Below are 25,155 nucleotides of genomic sequence, written 5' to 3'. Positions count from 1 at the left end.
GAAAGGAAGGCACACTTCAGTGTTCAAAAATGTTCTGCGCTTCTGCTCCAAGCGAACTTTAGCACGTTCTGAGCCAGGGAGGCAAAGAAGTGGAAATCAGGTCTGAGGAAGAGTTTTTGTTCAGATTTAATCCTCCTTTTCCTAAAGTAAATTGTCAGAGGTGTAGATTTTAGGATGAGAAGGAAAATTTACTCACTCACTCATTCACACACACACACACACACTCATTATATATTGTTTTATATTGTTTTATATAGTTTATATAAAATGTATTGTTTTATATTATTTTATTTGCTTACTAGTACGATTTGATAGCTTATTAGTAACCTTGACTATCACTAAGTGTTGTATCTTGTGGTTTTTGATGAATGTATTCTATTTCATTTTTCTTTATGTATACTGAGAGCATATGCACTAAAGACAAATTCCTTGTGTGTCCAATCACACTTGGTCAATAAAAATTGAATTCAATTCTACTCTACTCCACTCCACTCCACTCTACTTTACTCTCATTCATTCATTCATTCATTCATTCATATAGCTCAGTGGCCTGTAAGTGTTTGGATGGGGTAGAAAGACTTTGGCTCAACCCTGACAAGACTGAGTGGCTGTGGCTGCCTCCCCTCCCCCCCAAGCTGCCCCCATTCCAGGGAGAGGGAAATTTTTTATCATTAGGCTTTTTAAAAAGTGGACTGACTGGTCTATGAGAAAGAGAAGACATTAAGTCAGGGATCTCCAAACTCAGTTACCTTAAGACTTGTGGACTTCAGCTCCCAGAATTCTCCAGCCAGCTGGCTGGGTAATTCTGGGACCTGAAGTCCACAAGTCTTAAAGTGACCGAGTTTGGAGGGCCTTGCTTTAAGTCTTCACAGTCTCTGTTTTTTCAAGTTATTTTTATTAGAAAGGCTATAGTAACAGAATCTTGCCAGTCTGGTTATGCTTCCCTTTCTCCCTCCTATTATGAAAAATTGGGGTGGGTGTCTGTCTGAAGTGTTTTTATAAATCACTTTACTGGCCTGGGCTCAAGTTTTATTTCTCAATAGCAGATCTTCCCTCTGTCCTTTAAGGCCATCCTGTTTACTCAATGCGGATTAGAAGTGGGCTCACCTCATTTCTTTCCATATAGATGCTCTTCTGATTTACAAGCAGTTCCTGACAACTGACTTAATATACTGAAAAACTTCCCCATCAGAACTGAACAAGGTCAGCAAAAGAGCCAGAAAGTGGTGGTCAAGGGGAAAGATATGCTACTTTAAGAGAAGGTCATGCTTGTTAGATCAGAGCCAAACCTCAGCCATCTTAGAGCTTCTTGGCTGAAGATGATCCTAAATCCTTTCCATAAATTCAAGCAATGTCCTGAAAATGTTGCCCTCTTGCGCATGATCTTGGCCAGGGGATGCTTGAATTCAACACAGTCTCGTGCCAATTCATAGGGTGTTATTTGTAGTTACTTGAGATGCAATTCTGTGGCTTAGTGTATACCACAACCTCTTGCCCTCTCTCTAAACATTTAATTCTATTTTGCTAAATAACTGAATATTTCTTGGCAAGCTGATACCTAAGTAAAATATTTAAGCCAAAACACCATTTAATAAATTATTTTTCTTTTAAGCAACTTACAGAATTAAATGGTGTTGTTACTTAAGTATTTTAAGCATAGGATTCTACATAAAGTAAAAAGCAATTTAATCTTAAGGGAATAAGTCCAAATGTCAGGTAGAAATAGCTTTTTGTCATTTTGTCACTGCAACAGCATTTTCTTTATTACTAACAACCTAATAAATACATACACACACACACATACACAAACACACACACACATATACATGCACACACATGTGCACACATATAAAAACAACACACACACACAGCCTTTGATTGGAACTTATTCTTAGAGGTGCACATTCAGCAGCAGAGTTACAGCTGAATCTAAAATTGCTAAAATGGTTAAGCCACCATCTGGGCTTCTATCGCTGCAAGCAAAATTGCAACTTGCAAGAAGAATATACTTTCTATACATTACTTTATTATTATAGTGCTACTCTAATCATAAATGGTGTGGTGTCCTGAATGGAGTCAGCCAGCAGTGGACTAGACAGAGCAATATTTGCATTCTGTTGAATAATCATTTAAATCTTACTGCTATTCTAAAATAACTTGATTAATTCTAACACGATCGTCATTTTGATTTTGGCTCAAGGGAGACTTGATTTAAGGATTTCCATTTGTATCTTTTCAAAAATGCCATCCAGACAAATCTTGAAGCATATATACACAGACCTCGCCATGGTCTGTGCTGAAGACTCAGATGCAAGTCCGCCCTCAGCCATAGAAGTTCATTGGGAGCGTGGACATTTGCTCTCTCTTGATTCCACTCTACTCATAGGATTGTTATTCTAGTGGAATATGAACAAAAGTTTGGATGGCAATCCTGATCCAACCAAGTAGAATGCACTGGAATTACTTCCAGGGCTCCAGAGGGGCCCTTGTAGGAGTCCGTAGGTACCACAAGCTAAATAGAAAAAGCTGAAATGGAATGTAAGATGCTCCATAAATTGCCAATGACCAACTATCTTTACTTATAAGGTCCTTTATGAGCTACAAGTTACATTTATTTTGTAGAATACAAATAAAGGCTTTGAAATAGAATACTATAAATGGAATATATCAAAGTGGAAAAACCATTCAAATTAGAGCAAATGATCAATGGATTAGCTGAATGGAAGAGATATAAAAATCATGCCCAAATTTATGTTAAGAAATAAAACTTTGAGACACGTAGGCATTAGCTCACAGATGGTAACATTTATAGGACTGAATGAGTTCAGTTCAAGGTGTACTTTCACTGTATTGGCTATATTTCATCATGTCTAGAAGAAAGATCGATATTTTGCAGCAACAGTTAGTGGTTGTGGGTATTTTTTCTTATTTCTTCATTATGGATTAACTCTTCATTAGTGATTTACTTGTAAGTGATTTATTTTCTCATGAGCCATCACCAAAATCAATGAACTAAACCAATTTTAATTTTACTCACTAATCTCTATGGGATTTATTTCCTAGAAAGCAGGGCTGTATTTGATTTTTATGGTCCTACTGCAACCACTTTTGCAATTTACAACAATTATCAATATAAATCTACGACGTCTGAATAAAAAACACATCATTAATAATTCTTGAAAAAGAAACCACAAAATTATGCAAAAAAGAGCTGCTTCGACCACAGGCAGCATATAAAATTCAATTAAGAAAAAGAAAACAGCAAACACAAATAACAATATCGTGTTGCTTTAGCCAGTTTAATGCTTTAGAAATATAGCAACAACACAAATTACATTCCTTTTTTCATGACACTGTGGGATATGGAGACTTCAAGTCATTGCTGGGAAAAAATGCAGCAACAGTTGCGATGCTTAAATATATTCTCTGCATCACAAAACATAAAAAATAATAAAGCTGAGAAATATACTTAGGGGCATTCAGAGCTGCATTCATGATTTTTAAAAAATGGAAAACATAGAGTGACAATGCTAGATATTGGATGCTTTTCATGTCTGATTTTTTATTGAACAGTCACATAATTTCTCTGGGGATATTGCTAAAGCCCAACAGCAACATACCAGAAAAAATAAAGTAAAAAATAAGTTGACAGTGCTTTTTGAGCAGTATACAGTAATCAAGAGTCTCTTCTGGAGATACTTCAGGAATCCATTTATCTAAACACAATTCAATACTCTTCGGCGAGGTATGTGGTGTGATGATCACTAAAAGCCAATTTGAATGTATGCAAATCTAATCTGATTAGCAAGCACTTTCAATTTCACACTCCTACTGTTGTCTATTCTACTTGGGTTTCTTTGCGCCAAGCTAAAAAGTTGTCTAGTTATTGCTTACGAGTGATAAAAACAATAATAAGAGGAATGTGTGGTGACAGGGGTAGGCAGCTGGGAGTTTGCAGGGGTTCAAGAGAACCTCTAGCTAATATTCTGTGCAGTTCGGAGAACCCTCAAATCCCACTCCTGGCTGACCCCGTCCACCCCTCCCAGGTGTCCCCATGCGTCCCATTTTGGATGCAGGTAAGTGCAGGGCATGCACGGAGGCTCAGGGAGGCTGAAAAATGGGCCTAATGGAAATTCGGGAAGGCCAGAAACGGGGGCTCCAGGGGGCCTTTGGATTTGGGGGAGGCTGTTTTTACCCTCCTGGAGGCTTGAGGAAAGCCTCCAAAGCCCAGGGAGGGCAAAAACACCCCCCCCCCATGATGCAGGAGGCTGACTAGGCCACACTAACCATGGCCACGCCCACCTAGCAACCGGGCAGAGAACTCTTTGCTAAAATTTTTGAAGCCCACCCCTGTATGGTGAGAAAGGGCCCTCAAGTTTCACTCTGCTGTGTTTGCCATAACTTGTTTGTATGGAATATAATAATTCAGCAGTTTTACTTTCTGTGATAAAATACCAGAGAAATAAGCTCTGTTGTGTCAGACACCACAGTTATGATATATTTTGCCCTTGTTTTCAGCACTAGCTAAACAAAATCCATTACCATTTCTTTCTCTTTGCTCTATAAATCCTTGATGTTTTAATGAACCAATTTTAGTGATTTCTGACCTGACAAGTACTTTTGTATGGGGCCTGATGTTTTTCCTAGGTCATTGCTGCACTCAAAAATCCTACAGCTAAACTCAGCTGATTTACTTTGGGCTCAGCAGAAGCACAGCTCAAATAGCAATTTTTGTGGTTGGTGACACTAGCATTCCACAGTTTAAGCTTCAAGAGGGCAAATTTACCATTGGCAAAAGGTCCTTCTAATTCCCACCTCTCAGTTCCTTGTCTCTAACCTGGTCTTCCACTAGATTAGTGTTTCTCAACCTTGGCAACTTGAAGATGTCCTGACTTCAACTCCCAGAATTCCCCAGCCATTCTGGGAGTTGAAGGGGGTGGGGGCGGAGCTCCAGAGGCTTTCCTCAAACCTCTGGGAGGTTGAAAACTTTTCCCCTTGGGCTCTGGAGGCCAGAAACAGGCCCGTTTCTGGCCTTCCAGAACTTCCATGAGGCCCGGTTTTCCTCCTCCCCGAGTTTCCGTGCGGAGCCTGTACTTACCTCGCATCCAAAATGGGTGTGGGGAGACTTCAGGACTTCTATTCTATTCCATTCCACTCCACTCCACTCTATCTATCGTTGTAAGTTGAGGACTACCTGCCCAGAATGGTCACTTTAATTGTAGCAATAGCAATAGCAATAGCACAGTGTTTCTCAACCTTGGCAACTTGAAGATGACTGGGCTTCAACTCCCAGAATTCCCTAGCCAGCATTCGCTGGCTGGGGAATTCTGGGAGTTGAAGTCCAGACATCTTCAAGTTGCCAAGGTTGAGAAACACTGCACTAGACTTTAGGCAGTTCTTACAGGCTTTTACAGTAACACACACACACGCACACACACACACACACGCGCACACACACACGCGCGCACACACACACACACAGACACACACACATACAGACACACACACACACACACACACACACACACACACACGATGGTGGAAGGTAAATTCAGGCACTGGAGCTTGGAGCCAGCTGGAAACCAATTCTGTCATTCTTTTATTGGCCATTCTTTTATTGACCTGCAGCCAAAACTTCAACCAGCCTTTTGGGTGGATGGGTGGGTGGGGAGCATCTAAGAGTTGATTTCCTCTCTCCCTCCTGGATCATCCAATAAAAAGTAGGTATGTCTAGTTATGGTGGGACAAAAGCAACTTCACTATTTTAATGAGCAAAATAATAACCAGACAGTTAATAGACAGTATTAGGCAGGCTCAAGAATAATTTTCAGTCAGTAAACCATTGAAATCAATGGGATGGAGGCTTGCTCAGAATGCTCTCCTTAAATTTACAGTACATTTCAAGAGAACAGTACACACTTAAACCCATTTTCTCCATTTCTTGCAAACAATGCCTACAGCAAAAATGTCTTTGTAAAATCTCATATACAATCCTAGTTCTCTTCACTAGTTTCTTCATGGTACTTAATCCTCCTCCTCAGCCTGGATATCCTCCTTCTGAATTCAAGCTGTTTCTTCTCAGTTCTCTAAACCTTCCTCTACTGATCCACAGGATGACTCCCTCTCTGATGAAACTGGCAGCCAATCTTCTAGATCTAAACAAATTGCCCCTCTCACCCACTTCATTTGTGCTTTTCCCCTTTTATCTCTGACTGACTCACAAATTGTCTTTACTTTACTGTTTCTTTTGAATGGTGTGTAAATGTGGTTTATCTCTAAGTATCTATTGATGTCTGATGTGTGAATGCCAAGCTTTTATATCAGTCTTTTATACCTTATATATAAAAGAGTCTTTTATATGTCCCTTAATTGATAAGTTTCATTTCCTGTAGGTGTCTAGTTCTGATTTCTTTATTGACTCCACTCTCTCTACTCAACAAGTAGATGCTACTCTTTTCCACTATGTGCCTTAACATCCCCAAAGACCCTATTTCTTCTCTTTATGATTCCTTCCACTTACAGGCTGTGCAACCAGATCCCTAACCCTCATGTTAACTTCCTTACTTCTCCTGGCAATATTCGGCCACTTTGCACCATAACTTGGCTTCTTTATTTATTTCTCTACTTGGCTGCAACCAGCTGGATTATATTGGCATTAAAACAGCTTTTAAAATTAAGCTGAGATCCTAGTAAAGAAAGTTGGGTGATTTTGCTAAACTAGGACCCTCACTGTCCTTTCAATACCAACATTACACTACCCTGTATTTTCCCTTCTTATTGCAATACAGTTAATTTTTTAAAAAAAGTTAATTATTTTTTAAATATACTAATTAAAAATTATATGCTTCTGAAATTAGAATATTTAAGAAACTGACTAATTTGGGGTGCAAAAAGACTCTAAAGATGTACCAGTATTGGTGAGAGCTGGTTTTTATAAGAGGAAAGTCAATTTTTGAATTTCCTTCAGCCTGAATAACAGTCCAAACTCTTTGTGGTTTTGGTCTTGATTTTCCCCCAGCCACCTTGTCTTTTGTAGGCTTGTGAATAATATAGTGAAAACCAGACATTATTCACAAAGAATCTAAATCGTGAAAAGTGTTTGAACCACATTCAACTTGCAAGTCTTATGGAATAACCTGTGCGCCTCCATCTGCCCAAAGTACAACTTGTCATTCATTGGTCTTCATCGGGCCAATTACTTTTTAATGTAAGGGAAGGTGAAAAATCATCTGAGACTGATGTTAAATTTTATTCCATACTGTTAACATCAGAAAGACTAATTTATTCTCAAATGAAGTCAGTTATAGTACATAAAAATATAAATTTAATTAAATGCTAAATATGCTACAATACTCAATGTTTTGGGTGGAGAGGTTCTGTCAACAGACAGATAAAAGTAACTCTATCCTTTGATGAACTCAGCTTGGTAAATAAATATCCATGTGATTTACATGGCAATAAGGCAGAGAAGATTTATTCTGTGATTCTTTTGTTTCTTTGTTTTACTTCCCAGTTTACTATACAGGCTGGGATTTCTGAATGGTGTATCCCCACCCCCAATTATTAACCAGCGCCAACCCAGTTCTTATTTGATTATCCTGTGGCTTACAATCCACCTTCCTGAAATGTTACTCAATGAAAACTACTATAGAAAATTATGTATATCATCTACTTCTACTTTTTTTTTGCCATCTGTAGATGAGCTATCTTCATTTACTGAAAACACTCTGGTTTGCAGACTATGGTAACTATACCATATATGGTATAAATTTGATAATGAAGATTAGAGAGTGTCAGATTTCAGAGTGACTCAATCTAATACCATTTTGTCATCATTTTGATTTTATAAGAGAATCTTGTATTTCACACTGTGCTAGAGCCACAGTAGACTTTCTAACAGATGTGTTACAGTTCTGTCTTGCTAGCACTATTTGAGTTGACATAAAACATTGTTCTAAGATTTTAAATCGATTTTTCCTCAACCAGAAAGCTCCTAGATATGTTGGAATGATAACTTCCAGCTATCTTGCTGGGAATTATGGGGCTCCCAATCCAGTGGTGGGATTCAATTTTTTTTACTACCGGTTCTGTGTGCATGGCTTGGTGGGCATGGCGTGGTTTGGTGGGCATGGCGTGGCTTGGTGGGCGTGGCAGCAGAAGGATACTGCAAAATCCCCATTCCCTCCCCACTCCTGTGGGGAGGATACTGTAAAATCTCCATTTCCATCCCACTCCAGGGCAAGGATACTGTAAAATCTACATTCTACCCCACCCCACCCCAATAACCTGCTTTCCAGCTCCGTTCTCCTGTACACGGCAACAAGAGAAGACCCAACCAATCAGCTGGGACTACAATCAGCTGGGACTTGGGAGGCAGTAGTTCTCTGAACTACTCAAAAATTCTGTTACTGGTCCACCAGAACCAGTCAGAATTGGCCTCTGTCCCAATCCCAAGATAAATAGAATAGCTACATTGGAGCAGTTGTTCTAATCTAAGAAGAGTTGCAATAAAAGAAGTTTATCTTCTGAACTCAATGGGATATATTCATATACTCAACAAACAGCAAATAAAAATAAGCATAATCACCATGGAGCAGAGCCTAAGCTTGCTTTTTAAAATTCAAGATATAATAGAATTAAATAAAGAAAAATATTTTTGATTTTCCTTCAAAAGCGAACCTATTTAGTTTTTCTAAATCTTGCAAAGTAGTTTACTAATTTAGAAATAATGTGTATTATGGGGAAATCTGCATATATTTATGAAAAAATATGGAGATGTTAGGAATGTGCAAACATCTGTAGAACTGCAAATTGAACTTAAGAAATAAATTGGCATAGAAATAGGACAATAAAAAAAAAGATCCCCCCCCATTGAAACTGATTTCTGCAAGAATGACAAATTAAGAGAAACAAATCTGATACATTTCTACATTCCTAAATGAGATTGATTGCTAAAAAAAAATGTAATCTTAAAAAATGTGACCATAAAAAAGTGCTTTATGGACATTGTTCATCTTATCATATTCTTCCCCTTATAGCATTCCATGGTTCAAGTGGGAATGTGCAATTATTTCCTTATAGTGAAAATCTATTTCCTTATGTGCTCACTCACTCAAATTTCAAATGAGAAAGTTAAATGCTAGCACTGACAGTGTTACCTTATTTGTTAATGAAACGTCTGCAAAAAAACAACCAATCTCGGAGAGCACCAAAGGACCCCACAGTTGAGCCTGAGCTACAAATATTCTCTTCTGTGGGAAAGAACAGCCCAAATTATCCTTCCCTTAAAGGAAACTCCAGTCTCTAAATGGAGTTAGGAAATAAACTCTGTCATATCATGAAAAATAGATTTAAAAGGATAACATTTGTATAGTAATACCCAGCAGAGAACATTAACAGACTTGCTTATTTTCTTGAAAACAAGCCATTGTACATCAATGCATATTTTACATCACTTGTCAGGATGTAAATCAACTAAACTGATTCCGAAAAATAAACAATTCATTAGTAATAAAGGTAAAGGTTCCCTCCACACATATGTGCTAGTCATTCCCGACTCTAGGGAGTGGTGCTCATTTCCATTTCAAAGCCGAAGAGCCAGCACTGTCCGAAGACGTCTCCATGGTCATGTGGCCGGCATGACTAAACGCCAAAGGTTCATGGAACACTGTTACCTTTCCACCCAAGTGGCTCCTATTTTTCTACTTGCATTTTTATATGCTTTCGAACTGCTAGGTTGGCAGAAGCTGGGACAAGTAACAGGAGCTCACTCTGTTACGCAGCGCTAGGGATTCAAACTGCTGAACTGCTGACCTTCTGATCGACAAGCTCAGCATATTAGCCACTGAACCATCATATCATTTGTAGACTGATAATCAAAAATCCTCCAGAGACATGGTATTGAAAAAGCATCATCAATAGCTCAAACTTCTTCGAGAGATTTTTGCTACTCTAAGATACAATATAGTAAGTAATGTGATATGCAGCTTGTCTTGACTGATTCTTTCTTACCATTCCATTTGTCTCCCCAAGACAGGTGAATTGGACTTTGTTTTTGTCATAGTGGTTGAATTCAAATGTTCTTCTGGACTGGTTTTGGTTAGAGATGATGCGTGCAGAAATGAAGAGCAGAATACAAACAGATGCGTCTCTCCAAGGGATGGTCTCTAATTGCTTCCACAACTACAAATCTGAAGTTGGCATTTACAGCAAATATTCACCTACATCTTTACACCTGGCACTAGCTGAAGATAGATGTCGGTAAAGCTGCTACTTTTATTTTCCATCCATTTTCCTAGTTTTAAGTTCATTTCATCTTTTTTTCATTTAAGTCTGAGTTGTTTTGGTTTTTTTTAGTTCACAGCTTGAGCATATTTTTGCTTGCAAAATTTATTTTTCCCCCTTACCATATTTTTATGCTATTCTTTTGGACCCAGTTGTGTGCTCATAATGCTGCTAATGCCAAAGGATGAAAAGATGCTGTGACTTGGAGAGGCGATAAATTTAGATGTTAACCATTGGCATTTAATGTTAACAAAACCTTATTCTAATCTTTGGCTACAACAATGATTGCAAAGGCGTATTAATAGTGACTTACTACAATGCTGTTAAATGAGTAATTTTCTCCAAGTGCTTCTTAAAGTCTATTTAAACAGACACAAAAGGTGATTATTTCCTGCTTTGGGTTTTATTTTTAATGATGTATAAATATATACATGTTATTAAATGTGGATTGTATACAAGCTTGGTTTTTTTTTCTTCCCCACTCAGTTATTGGCATTTAATACAATCTAAACTCCATAAGAACTTGAGGCACACTTGTTTGACATTGCTGTATCTTTTACTGGTCTCGAATGTAAAAGAAAGGATATTAGACCATAAATAGCTTTTGCTCTTCTATTGATTTTTTTTAGCAGGTTCTCTGCTATAAACAACTTTCTTAATGTAAGTGTTTAATGGCAGAGCTGAAATGTCTGGCTAGGCCCACATATGAAGGCCTGACTTCATTGTTCAAAGTCAAAGACTAGACTAACTTCATGACTATAGAGTGATTTAATTAAAGGAGCAAATAAATCGTCAGCCTTTCTCTGACATTACCTCCCTTGCTCTGTCTCTTCAACTGATCTAATAGAAAAAAATAGCATTAAAATGTTTAGAGCAAAGAGTAATGGATTGCACCTGAGTTGGGATTGAATTGTGGAACTAGAAATGCCTGTTTTTCCACTTAATGAATATGTTTATCGTGTATTGAACATGTATTCAAAAATGCCCGTACCAAAATTTGTCTAGTACTTTATTGCACATTTTAAAAACATGACCAAAAAGGATAAATTAAAAATAAAGTTTCAGTAGGAAAAGAAATAAGGCCATTTTTACAATAATAGTATTCTAAAGCCAAAACGTCTAAAATGAAACAACAAAGAGTCGGAGGGCACCTTTTGGATAAATTAATCAAGAAATGCAGTTCAGGGATGGTGGGAAGAAAGATGAGAAAGAAAGGCTGTTTCTGAATCCTGTAAATAGAGTGACATACTTGCCTTCACATGCAAAAGGATCACTGTATGGAAGTTTCCTCAAGAAAAGAAATTAAGATTTCAACCAGAGGTCTCTGGGAAGGTATTATGAATGCTAGTCCACAGGTGTACATAAGAAGCCAGAGTGGGATAATAAAACTCATAAACCTATTCCCCTTTCACTCTCCATAACCCATTAAAACCAAGCCTATTAGGGGATTCAATCAGTGTCAGATGAAGTAAGGGATGCATTCAGTGGTGGGATTCAAATAATTGAACAACCGGTTCTCTGACCTAAGGACCAGCTGGGTAGGCGTGGCTCGGTGGTCATGTGACCATTTGGGCGTGGCTAACTCAATATGACTCACAGTGATGAACCTTAGCTGTTACAATGTAATAAGAAAGGAAGTTTCTGTAAGCAGGCCAATAAAGATTAAGCTAGAAACAACACCAGAATGTTTCCTTCCTGCTTCCCTTCCTGTAAATTGGAAAAAAATAAAACAAGATTTCTTCCAACAACTGGTTCTCTGAACTACTTAGAAAGTAACAACTGGTTCTCCTGAATAGGTGCAAACTGGCTGAATCCCACCACTGGATGCATTTGTTGTCATTGGATTAAATCACGGGTAATTTATCTGATGCTGAAGTGTACAATGTGTCCCAAGAGCAAGCTCTGGTTGGTGTCCAGGATAATTCCTGTCAGCCATGACTTTTACTATTTTAAAGATCCCCTTAATTCAAAATAAATACATGGGAATATGTTACAGTGTAAGTGCCAGCATCATCTTTATTCTCAACAAAATCTGTAGTCATGTATGGGATTCTTTAAGCATAGTAATACCAGTGGAACATAATAAATAAAATAAAAACAAATTTCCAGAATGTACGAAGATTAGGTGGCTGGATCCCAGTGTTTGGCTTAGAAGGATGTGCTCTTGCCAAGCGAACAGGCAAGCAGCAGCAAGAGATGAGAGCTGCCAGGGAGGTCCGTGGGAGTTAGAATGATGAAGAAACTTTCCCCCAAAGTTCTTTCCAATGGATTGATATTTTGGGGCTGATTATACTTCCTATGGCTGCCATTTAGCAAGAGTGCCACCAGCTAAAAAAAAAAGATTTCAGTAGACAATATTTATGCTATAAATTTTCAGCAGAGAGAAGAGCTGACCAGCTGCTGAATTATCTTTAAATCTTTAAAGGCTGCTGGCACTATCTGGGGAAATGTTATTTGGTTGCTCTTTGCTGATTCTATATTTGAGCTATGATGTATTAACAAACAGCAAATGTTCTGGTTTAGCCATCTTAGAACACTGCTGCGCAATGCCTCACTGTGGAAAGGCTATGTAATCCCAGTCTAGATGGGCTGTCAAACTCAAAGCCCGTGAGCCAGATGCGTCATGCTCTGCCCACGGCCAGTTTACCGAAGGAGGAAAAAGTTGCAATACATCACGTGATGCTACCGTGATGACGCGAGTTTGACTCCCCTGCACTAAAGCTATCTCCACAAATGAAGCACAAAATGGTGTGCCTAAATCTAAGAAACCACTATCATCCCCCCACAGAAAAGCCTTTTATTATTTGGGATTCTGAGCTTCTATTTCATCTTTCTCTAGGATCCAATCAAGGTGGCAAGGCAGCATGCAACAATATCAAATATAATATGGAAATGAATCCAATACATATAATAAATGTATTTACATCCTCCTTTGTGTTCACAAATGCTACATTGACAGACTTACCAAATGCACTTCACTTATGAATAAGCTGTTTACATGCACTGATATAAAAGAAAAAAAAAATAACAATATTATTGGGAAAACATATACTATTAGAAGAGAAGGGAATGCCAAACATCAGTACCAAGGGAAACGGGGGAACAGAAGAGATGAAATCTACTTCAGCTGAAGTTATTCTCTCCCATCACGTCCAAAAGGTAGTTTTGGCCTGCAGTGCAGAGAAAGAAATATGAAACAATCAACCTTAGGAGATGAAAGTTGTTCATTTTAAAATTACTGTATGCTTAAAAGTAGGAGTAAAAAAATAGGTTAGGTTATAGATACAAATATAGGTATCATTAAGAGAATTTTAAAAGTCTTTAAACTGAAGACGAGAATCAGTTTGGTGTAGTGATTTATGCCAGGGGTCTCCAACCGCTGGTCTGCAGTCTGGTGCCAGGCCATGGCCCCTTGGGAACCAGGCCATGCAAGTATTGGGCAAGTGTGTGAACACGGGAAGCTGCATTTGTGCAAGCAGCGTGCACAAAATCATCCCCTCCACCTCTGCCATTGCGGTTGCTGCGAATCCACAGAGTCGGAAGGACTGGGGACTGCTCATTTAAGATGTCTTGTTACGAACCAGAAAACCATGAGTTCTAGTTGGGTGACTTTGGGCCAGTCGCTTTGTCTCAGTCACAGGAAGTAGGCAATAGGAAACCACTCCTGAAAATCTTAAGAAACTACACAGACTTGTCCAAGTAATTGCCAGGAGTCAAGAATGACTCAAAAGCACCAAGACAAAAATAAAACCCTGAAGTTGCTATTACCTTACATTCTATCTTTATGAAGATGATCATATTATGATTATGAACAAATATATGGGAAGTGGTGATTTAATGAGATGGCAGCATTGTTAATAACAATAACATTATTGTTACTATTATTATATTGTATTTATTATACATGAAACTCAGTCAACTGAATATTCAAAAATGCATCACAAATACAATTGACTGTTGCTAATGATTGATACAGATTGCTGCCAGTGTCCTAGGTATCAACCAAGTACCTTCTTAAAATATACAATGTTCCAAGTATCACAGTTTTTTGCAGTTCCACAGTTTTTTGCAGTTCCTCCACTGAGGCTGCAATTTGTTGATGTATTTTATAAAATTCTTGGACATGGTACCAAGTGCCCCGATGACAATGGGTATCACTGTTACATGTTTCATCCATAATTGGGTAGTTTTGATGGCCTGGTCACAGTATTTCGTGATTTTTTCCAGTTCTTTTTCTTCAACTATGGCATCTCCTGGTACCGCAATGTCAATAAATTGTACATTTAGGCCCTTTACAACTTATTATTATTATACAATTGTATCACAGCAGCCAGTTGTTTCGCCGGATTTGGCATTGGTTACTAGTCGGGCCCCACCCAGGGGCCTAGGACGTCATAACGTATTTTCGTAATATGCGTGCGGATCCAAGCAGTGCGGCTTTTTGCATTTGACTGATGGTGATTTTGTCAATTTTTAACTGTTTTAAATGTAATTCCAGTGCTTTTGGAATAGCACCCAGTGTGACAATTACCACTGGAATTACCACTGCTGGTTTGTGCCATAGTCGTTGAATTTCAATTTTTAAGTCCTGGTATTTTGCGATTTTTTCATGTTCCTTCTCGGCGACCCTGCTATCACCTGGTATTGCAATGTCTATGATTGTGACCTTATTTTTCTCAACCAGTGTGATGTCTGGTGTATTATGCGCCAGTATTTTGTCGGTTTGTATACGGAAATCCCACAAGATCTTGACCATCTGATTTTCGGTGACTTTTTCAGGCTGATGTTCCCACCAGTTTGTTGCTGTTTTAATATTATAATTTTTGCACAAATTCCAATGGATCATTTGTGCTACTGAATTGTGCCGCAATTTATAATCAGTCTGCGTGATTTTTTTACAGCAGCTGAGTATGTGATCAACAGTTTCATCAGCTTCTTTGCAAAGTCTGCATTTGGCATCATCAGAGGATTTTTCGATTTTGGCCTTAATGGCATTTGTGCGGATAGCTTATTCTTGCGCAGCCAGGATTAGTGATTATTTATTATTTATTTATTTATTAGTGATTTATTATTATTATTATTATTATCATCATCATCATCATCATCATCATCATCATCATCATCATCATTTGGTTAATCTTTGGTGAGATTCACAGCCTTTGGGGTTGGTTGGTAGCTCAACAGCTCGAGTCCTAACCAAGGACCTAAGAAATGTTAAAGTAACATCGGAGGATATAAGCTGTTCTAAGTAGGGTGATTTTTTGTAGAATCAGAATGTTCAAGTCTGATAAATTTAAAATTTCCAAATAGCGAGGTAACCCTTTGGGTATTGCTCCAAGGGCTCCAATTACAATCGGGACAACACACAATTTCTTTTTCCACAGTCGCTCAACTTCAATTTGCAAGTCCCGGTACTTTGTGATTTTTTCTTGCTGTTTATCTTCAATTCGTGCATCTCCAGGTATTGCAATGTCAATGAACCATACTTTTTTTCTTTTCAACTATTGTTAGGTCAGGTGTGTTGTGGGCCAAGTGCCTGTCAGTCTGGATTCTGAAGTCCCACAAGATCTTGACTTTCCCATTCTCTAAAACCTTCTCAACCTGATGGTCCCAGTGGTTTTTGCTGTATAGGGTGCAGTGCTTTCTCCACTCCTTTTTAACATCTATGTGAAATCACTGCATGAGATAATCTATTACCAAGGTATGAGGTATCACCAGTATGTTGGGATACACAAGTATATATTTCCATTGTAGGTGAAGTGAGCGATCCCATGGACATCACTCATTCTTTTGCAGTGTCTGGAGACTGTGGCCTCCTGGATGGGAAACAATCAAACAACTTCAGCTGAACCTGGTAAGATAGGCTATGAGTGGGTTCCTCAATTTGATATTGGATGGGTTGGACTACTAAGACAAACCCAGTGTGTAATCTGGGAGTCCTTTCATGTGCCTGCTTGAAGACCAGAGAGAGCTGTAGCTAGGAGGCCTTTGCTCATCTTCATACTGTGCACCAGTTATGCCTTTTCCTGGACAGGGAGGTTCAGTCACTCATGCCTGGTCAACTCCCATTTTGACATTAAGGTGTAGTCCACATGGGACTACCTTTTAAAAGTACCCAGAAGCTTCAGTTGGTACAGAATGCAGTCTTGTGGGCAGTTATATGCAGTCCAAGAATAATACATGTGACACCTCTGCCGCAGGAGCTGCATTGGATGCCAGTCTGCTTCTGAATCCAATTCAAGATGTTGGTGATGACCTTTAAAGCCCTATATGGCATGGGGCCAGGTTTCCTATGGAATTGTTTTCATCCCATTACATCAAGGCTGTAATTGCCCAAACTGGAAAGTGTGTGTGTATGGGGGCGGGGAGAGAACAAACAAACAGACACTCTTAAGTTCTAGAAAATTTTTAAACCTGAAGGGCAAATTATATAATACAAACTGGATATACTTCCCATCCAAAGTTTTCTCTCCCAATTTGTTTTCTCCACCTTGGAAGACAAGAATAGCTGTCATTTTGCTATTTCGAAAATAAAAATGTCCAGCTGGCAGATTCATGAATCTCTCTCCTTTTCCCATAACTTCTCTGTTCAACTGCCCAGCATTAGGCAGCCTGAAACATCTGCCTCTGGGAGCAGACTTTAAATATTATCAAAGGTCAGGGTTGTTAGTACCTGGATTTATTTTTTTCATGGTGGACATTCTGCTTTAGGGGTCAAAATGGCTTGTTTTGAGTTGAAAAGTCTGCTCTGGTGGCCAATTAGTTATCAAGTTAAGTCATTTATGTCCATTTATGTCATTCTTAGTAGCTCAAAAGGTACGTATCTGATAATTATTTGCTTCTCTGTAGGTCTACTCAAGAATTAAATTATCCTACCATAATTCAGATTAATGATACACATTTAATTGTGGTTGAAAATTTTTCTTTCTTCTATAGCATCCATGATGTGAAAGATGGCCCTGAGCTCCTACCATCCACACACCCACACCCTCCAAATGTTATAGCAATAGCAATAGCAGTTAGACTTATATACCGCTTCATAGGGCTTTCAGCCCTCTCTAAGCGGTTTACAGAGTCAGCATATCGCCCCCACAGTCTGGGTCCTCATTTCACCCACCTCGGAAGAATGGAAGGCTGAGTCAACCTTGAGCCGGTGAGATTAGAACCGCTGAACTGCAGATAACAGTCAGCTGAAGTGGCCTGCAGTACTGCACCCTAACCACTGCACCACCTCGGCTCTTCCCTGCAATACATGAAAGCCAACCTGCTGGGCCAACAATTTAGTAGTAGAATCTATTCCTAGATTCTTTGCCTACTTTTTCACATATTTTTCAAATAACTTTTTATATATTAATTATTGGTGTTACTGTTTTATGGTATTTTGTTATTAAGCAATGAGAATATTTTTAACTTAAACAGGGTTGGTATTTCCTTGACTGTCTGGAAACATCCTCTGTTTGGATGGATCTTTCTGTCAACTGGGGAAAAGTTGGCACAGTGTCATCAGACTGTCCTGACTACGCCCATCAACCAGGGGTGGGATCCTACTGGTTTAAACTGTGCACGCTTCGGGCGTGTGCACAGTTTAGCGAACACTTACTTTCTGGATTGCTGCTTGGGAAGAAAAACAGCTGAGGCACGGTAATCCACTCTGCCGTGTGACTTAGCTGAGAAGATAAAGGTAGATAAAGCGCAGGGGCAGTGGGCCCATTTGCTCATGAGAGCAAACAGGTTCACTCCCAGCTGATCTTTGGCGCTACAGGTTCATCCAAACCAGTAGAATCCCACCAGTACATCAAGCCCTGACTCTTCTGTCTAGAGTAGGAATGAAGGCCTCTCAGTCTTGTCCAGTTGCTCACTCTCAAAACCATCTACTGGGGTTGATGGTATATATTTCCATTTAAAATTAATCCCTTTAGTCAAACCCTTTTTGGGAGAGAGGGTTTTTCCAGGATAGATTCTTCCCAATTACTATCAACACTTTCCCCACCAAGCAAGGGCTTAAGGACTCTACAGGGGAAACAATGGGCTTGAAGAAGATGTATATTAAAAGACTACCTATCTCTGTTGTCCTGAACATCTAAAAAGCTGTGGCAAGGAACATGTACAGAATACATAAGTATAACTTCCCAATTAGGGCAGGGCAGGAAAGGCTACTCCTAGAATGACTCTCTTTAATGCTCATTTGAGGATTGTAAGCATCTGTGATTTTTCTTGTGTTGTTCTTGTATGAGCTGAATGCTCACCTTCTGGCAGGTTAGAAGCCTACAGAGATGCTTTTCTATTATAACCCTGAAGGCTCACTAATTTTGATGGTGTTTTTCCTGCAAATTCTATAGACACAACAAGCAAAGATTTTAAATAGTGGTTACTTAAACTATGGCAAAGAAGAAAGGGGAACAAGAAGACACATCCATGGATCTTTATTTAAATTAGAGTCTAGTTTGTTGATTTGTCACAATTTTCTGCACTAGTTTACATAATTTCTGACCCCTGAAGAACAGAACACAAGTTCCTATTCTAGATGTCTCCATTGCCAAGTGTGGAGTGAAACTTCAAGTGTTGTCAACTTATGTATGGTAAAGATCTGGTTATAAAGTAAGATTTTTATCTCAATGCAATGCCTTTAACATTTTTTTAAACTTTTCTAACTTTGGGATGTCTGGTTTGAATGGATATTCAATTAAGAAGGTGTTTGATATTCCTAAATAATGCCAATATATCCATAATATCCCAGACACATCAGACTATTCAGGTTAATTATCAATCAAAAGAAAAACTAGACAGGACAGTTATTAAACTTTGTGTTACTTACCATTCCTATTCTCCTTTTTTCCTCATTTGCTCCTCAAAGAAATCATTGCACGCAACAGTCAAGGCAGCAACCAAAACCACAAATTCATTAAAATCCACTTCATTATCTCTGTTAATATCAAGATCGTGCATGATCTTATCGACCAGCTGGGGATCCTTTTGACACTATAAAAGAAAAAAAAAGAATAGCATACAAAATTGTTTGAGGCATGGGAGTTACATTAGAGATTTCTTTTTGGTTGCTTGAGGCTATGTATATGCTTTCTCTGTAAACCTTGGGGAATTTTTATATGAACAGTGACATTTACCATTGTCACAACAGCGTCTGTAGCCTGTGTTTGTCTCAGTAGCAGTCCCTAGTTTTAATATGCATGGATTTTATTTTTAATCTTTCCAACAATTTATTATCAAGAGGTGAGGAAAGCCCCCAATCTTTTGGCCTTCCTCAATGGGGTCAAAACCTGGCTGTGTAGCCTTGTATATGGGACACACGGACTCCACAATCTTGGGTTGGGCTGTTTGGCACCATAAGACACCCCACTCCCCACTACTAACCTAATCCACCATTTTGGAATTCTTCATTTTTTGACATTTTTACAATGTTGTATAATTTTAAAAAAATTAATCCTAAATTATTCTGATTTTAATGTTTAATTTTACTGACTATATTTGTACACTTCCCAGAGCCTCTCTCTATTAAGGAATATGAAAAAAATAAAAAAATAGATAAATAGATAAACAAACAAATAAATAATAAAAATGTTTCTCCTACTTCTATTGCTCAGTTAAATGAATCAAATCCTGACCTCACCTATAAGATGATGCAGCCATTTTGTGCCATCAACCTTCTCACTGCAGTCTCTCTTTCTTCTCTAAAACTTTTAACTGTGGTTCTGGTGTCTAAAACATTGACCAGCCTGTGTTAAAGTCATCACATGCAGGGTTGTGATTTTGTTTTTAGTGCATAATGTAAAGGGAGCAATCTTGATCAATGCCACTGAGCACAGGTAGGAAGGTTTAAATTCCCACCATCCTTCACCACTTGATTCATAAAATCCCCATAGGCACACACATAGGATCCAGGTTTAAAAACAAATGTAATTGAAATAAACAATTTTGTTGGGAACCCCCCCCCCCCGCCTCCTCCTCTGGGAGAGGAGTTTGCAAGAAAATGTCTAGAGAAGAAGGTTCATTTTCCCAAACTGGTCATATGGTCACATTGGTCATTATTGGACTTTGTATATTTAAACTTTTAAAAAGCTATCAAAGTTGATCACTAGGGTATGATTTAACTTTATAATTTAGTTAAGATCAAAGAAAGGAGAATTGAAGCTCACAGCTCAGGTGGACTTGTCCTGAACCTAAATATAGTACACAGTTTGTTACTTTTACCTCACCTACAAAATTGTGCAGCCAACTTAAAGTATGAGAAATCACCCACTCAGGAGATATCTCAGTAAGTTGCTGCACAGGGTAAAAAGAATCCAATCCAAGAAAAGTGATGATTGATTTTTTTTAAAAATTCTCCTTTCTGCTTTTACCGGGCTGCACATTTTTAAGATGACACTTTTCTTAGAATAAATAGGCTACAGATGCCTAGATCATATTTCTCTCCTTCTCCATCTCTGTAGAACAATGTTAGTAAAATACTGCATAGGAACAAATAGTGCAGCAAAAACCACATTCTCCCCAGAAATATAATGCAGGGATGTCAAACTCAATTTCATTGAGGGTCACATCAGAGTTGTGTTTCACCTTGGGGGGGCCAGGGGGGGCATGGCCAGCTCGACATTACTCATGTCAGGGGCGCCTGTGGTGGCCTGAGTACTCTGCCAGTAAAAACGGGGTCCTGAGCTTTGTTTTCAGCTGTGACCACCTCCTGCAGCCCTCTACCGATTGAAAACGGAGTTCTGAAGCCCATTTTTGCTGGCAGAGGCATCGTGGGCCAGTCCTTCGCTATTTCCAGGGTGGCCCCATGAGCCAGATCTAAGCACCCTGCAGGCCAAATCTGGCTCCTGGGCCTGAGTTTGACATCCCTGCTATAATGCAACAATCTCCAACCTTTCCAGCTCAGTAGACTGGTGGTGATGGGGGGTGCTGTGGAGGTGGTGGCAGTGGGGAAAGAAAGGGTGGTTTCACATGCACATGGGTGCCACTTCACAAATGCAGCTTCACGCATTCACACATTCACCCTCTACGTCCACGTCCCAGTTACTAATGGGTTATTGCCCAGCACTGGGCCAGGACTGGGGATTGGGGAACCCCCTCTTATAGTGGGAGCTTTTCTTGGCAGTCATATGTGACTGTATGTATTTAGCATAGATAGGAAATTATATTTAGAGCCTATACAGTTTCTAATCAATTTGTGAATCATAGATTACCAAATTTGTGTTTTGAAGAGCCATTGTATCTTGTGCTTGGGCTGCCCAACTTTCAAATGTCATCTCACAATATGGATTCTCCATTCAATTCCCAAGCCAAGGAAGCTTTCAGACGAAGAGTCATTGATGCCCACGATGCTACTGCAGCATTTAAATAGGTACAATGGCTCAGCATAAATTAATCTCCCAGTTAGAACAATATTTAACAATTTATATGCCTCAACATCTCAAAAGAGCCTTTTTTTTTAGCTCATTTTGAGGAACTAGGCTCCATGGTAAGACATGGGAGGTTTCATGGAGCTCCATTTGAAGAAAGATGGTATTTGTGGAGCACCAGCCACTGAAGACATTATGACATATTCTTTTTGACTGCAAACAGTATTCAGCGGAAAGGGCTGCTTATTTAGATTTTTATTTAAAAACTAAAAAGTATTGTGGAACCCTGGGGAACTGTCTTGTTTTTTGCAAGGAATGAGTAAAACCACACTCTTTATATCAAGCCATTTCGAAGAGGATGGAATATTTACCTCAGATGGGTTAACTGCAAGGGGGAGTACTTACTATGAACATACCCTATTGTTTTCTTTGTATATATTTGTATATTTCTATTAATTATATACTTTTAATATGGTCAAATGACTAAATCAATAACATTTCTAGTGTATTCTGTGAATGAAATGCCTTACTGATTTTAACTGTTCTTTAGCATATTCTTGGGCCATCTTTGATAATACTCTACGTTTATGTCTTTTGAAATTCAGATGCAAATTTTTTAATATATGGAACATTTCTGGGCCTTTTTTGGATGTATGGAACAAGCAGTGTGGATATAAGGAGGACAAAAGGAGGACAATTAGGTAAAGTATAGCTGAGGAAATATATTTTTGAAAATTGTACTTTCTTTCCAGGCATGTCAGGGTAATTATATTTTCATCTTTAAAAAGAGAAAGAGGGATGCTGGAGAGATAAAATGCACATCAATAGCTAAGGTATGACATCATGTGGAGATACCATAACAAAGTGTTGCTAGTTTACCTTAGAAAGAAGCTTTGGAAAGATGTTAGGTCCTCTGAGACCTGAATGTCATTATTACACCAAATACCACTTTCATTTGACATATGTTTGCATGCCTAGCAACCAATAAGGTAAGGAATGGAGAAATAATACATTATTTAAGATGTTCACAACTAAATTTAGATTTGGAAGAAAGGGGGAACGATGAAAGGAAACTGCGAAAATTGCCTTTTGGTCAGCAAGATAAGCTATTGGGAGGATATGTGGCAACTGAAAATACATTGGAAAACAACGGTGCCTATAGAACATGATCGGGAATAAAAGGAATTTAAAATGGAGAAAAGTTAAATACAAAGAAAAGTACAGGTAATCATCACCTGCCACTTTTGCTACATCTCATTTCATAAAATATTCTCTCTCTCCCTCCCTCCTCTCTCTCTCTCTCTTTCTCTCTCTCTCCCTCCCCACACTTATCCACACACATAAATACAGATATCTAACTGTCATTTTGAATTATTCAGGTTGCAGAAATAAATTTGGCATTGGCATACAAGCCATTATCAATTTATAACTATCAAGGTATGGAATAAAAAAAATGCAGCTTGTGTATATTTCTGTTTGGAATGGTTTATCTGTAAACAATTCAGGAAAATAAATAAATATTTTTAAATAAATATTTATTAAACTAATGGTCTTCAGACTAAACAACAAACTCCTTAAATCCTTAAAGCTATACTTTCCCACATTGATCTTGAATCACCTGAAAATTGTATCTTGTGACTAATTTACAAAATCAACCTACTTGTCTTCTCTAGCAACAGTGAGGATGCAGCCACCTGCTTTGTTCCTCCTGAGCTTCCACCAAATATAATTGGTGACAATAACTAAATAATATTACGCTTTTTGGTAATGTCAATTACAGAATGGGTGCCACCACATTCTTTTACATGATTGCTTAGACATCTCCAAATTAACAAAAATCTTATTAGAGTCCACCAAAATCCTGTAAGATGTTACTGAGCTCTCATAATTTTTCCAACTTCTAATTGAGTTCTTGCAAAATTTTGACGTTCTTGCAGAAGACCATTAATATTTCATGAAATTTCAAGTTTTATGAATATGGTTATATTTTTCAAGGATTGAAATGCCTCTAGGATGCTATGCAGGTAACTGTATTGCTGATTTATTTAAAAAATGTAGCAGTTCTTTTCAGCACATGACATAAAAGACATCAACTTTTTATGTCATCAGCACAGCAGAGATATTTCATCAACTCCACTGAGAAACTAACTGCCTTTAGTAGTGTTAAGATAAGATGTTTATGAGTGGGCTCTGGAGTTTGCTTTTTGTCTTTTTTGAGATCTAAGAATGGCCAGCTTATGAATTCACAAAGGTATTTGTCCAGTATTCCTGGAAATAAAAAGGCTGGACTATTGTAGATGAGCTTGATAAAATCCAATTTATTTCTATCTGAGTTTTAGAAGTATGTTCACAGATCTTACTCTGAACAGCTTTGTACAGTGAAATAGATTGGTGGCTATTTGGGATTGGATTTTATGCATTTAAGACAATATTGCTCCTAGAATCTATTGCATTGGCCATTTAATTCTAGCAAATACTTTATTTTTTCAGTCCTCTTAATGGTACTCATATGAAATTATGTATTTTAATTCTTTTTTAAAAAAAAATAAAAACTTTATTTTTGTCTATATTTTTATCTAATTAATAATGTATTAAGCATCAGGTGCTTCTGTAATACTTCTAATACAGGGTAAGGTTTACTATTAGGCTTAACTAACGCCATTTTGTTACTGAGCTTCATTTGGATAAATAACACACTTCACAAGCAGGATCTCAACTTATGATTTTCCCATTTCCACATAAAAAATATGATAATTGTGCTTTCCATAATAATTAATCCAATATGCCAGGCTACCTAGTTCTAAGAACTCATTCTCTTGGAAGTGGCATAATATTGCATATCTATAATGTATCTGCTATTGCAGAAAACATCTGATTGCTTATCTGGAAGTCAAATGTTTTTCAAGCATCAACCAATAGCTAGTCCTTCTCCTCAATTTTTATTTCTAATACTGTAAATAAACAACAGAATATACGTAAGAAGAATTGTTCTTACCGCAAGGAAATCAGTAAGTTCACTGGTGAGAAGTTGCTTGAGTTCTCCTTTATTGAGTTTGTATTTATCCCCTTCTTTGGCAGAGTAATGATGAAAGACTCTGATTAAGGTATCCATCGCACCCTCCAGTTGTGATGGCATACTGCAAAAGAATCAGAAGCTAATGGCTGGCTTTCACAAATGTTCCAAAAAGGCAATTACTCCGTTTTGCGCAAACAAACAAACACACCACTCATCAGAAATTCATTAGCATAGCATAGCATAGCATCCAACCTCTCTGCTGCTTTAGTCAAGTTGTTGTTTACCATGCTAAGTGAGGAGAACAGTTTCTAGAGACGAATCCTGGAAGACACGTTCAAGTTCCTCAAATACAGCAAAGCAGACTACACAACCAGAAGTCCCTAAAACAAATGGGATGCTCATCTCCTCTCAACATTGCAGACAAATGGCCAGTGGAAGAAAAGAGGGAGAGAGATGTGTAGATGTTGTCAAATGACCAGATGAACAATTCAATGCAATTCACTT

At 38.3% G+C, this 25,155-nt stretch overlaps 1 protein-coding gene across 1 annotated transcript; it reads right to left on the bottom strand.

The window, feature by feature from the left end:
- Window positions 1-12,077: 12,077 nt before the first annotated feature.
- S100Z (S100 calcium binding protein Z) lies at window positions 12,078-24,771 on the bottom strand. The gene is made up of 3 exons (XM_032214226.1): window positions 24,631-24,771; window positions 19,100-19,263; window positions 12,078-13,454 (listed from the first exon to the last, which is right to left on the bottom strand). The coding sequence occupies exons 1-2, from the start codon at window positions 24,769-24,771 to the stop codon at window positions 19,105-19,107; spliced, it is 300 nt and encodes a 99-aa protein (XP_032070117.1). The 3' UTR covers window positions 12,078-13,454; window positions 19,100-19,104.
- Between the last annotated feature and the right edge of the window lie 384 nt (window positions 24,772-25,155).

This window comes from Thamnophis elegans, chromosome 3 (genome assembly GCF_009769535.1).
Source record: "Thamnophis elegans isolate rThaEle1 chromosome 3, rThaEle1.pri, whole genome shotgun sequence".
Lineage (NCBI taxonomy): Eukaryota > Metazoa > Chordata > Lepidosauria > Squamata > Colubridae > Thamnophis > Thamnophis elegans.
The sequence above is the reverse complement of the archived record's forward strand: the minus strand, read 5'-3'. Positions and strand labels throughout refer to the sequence as shown.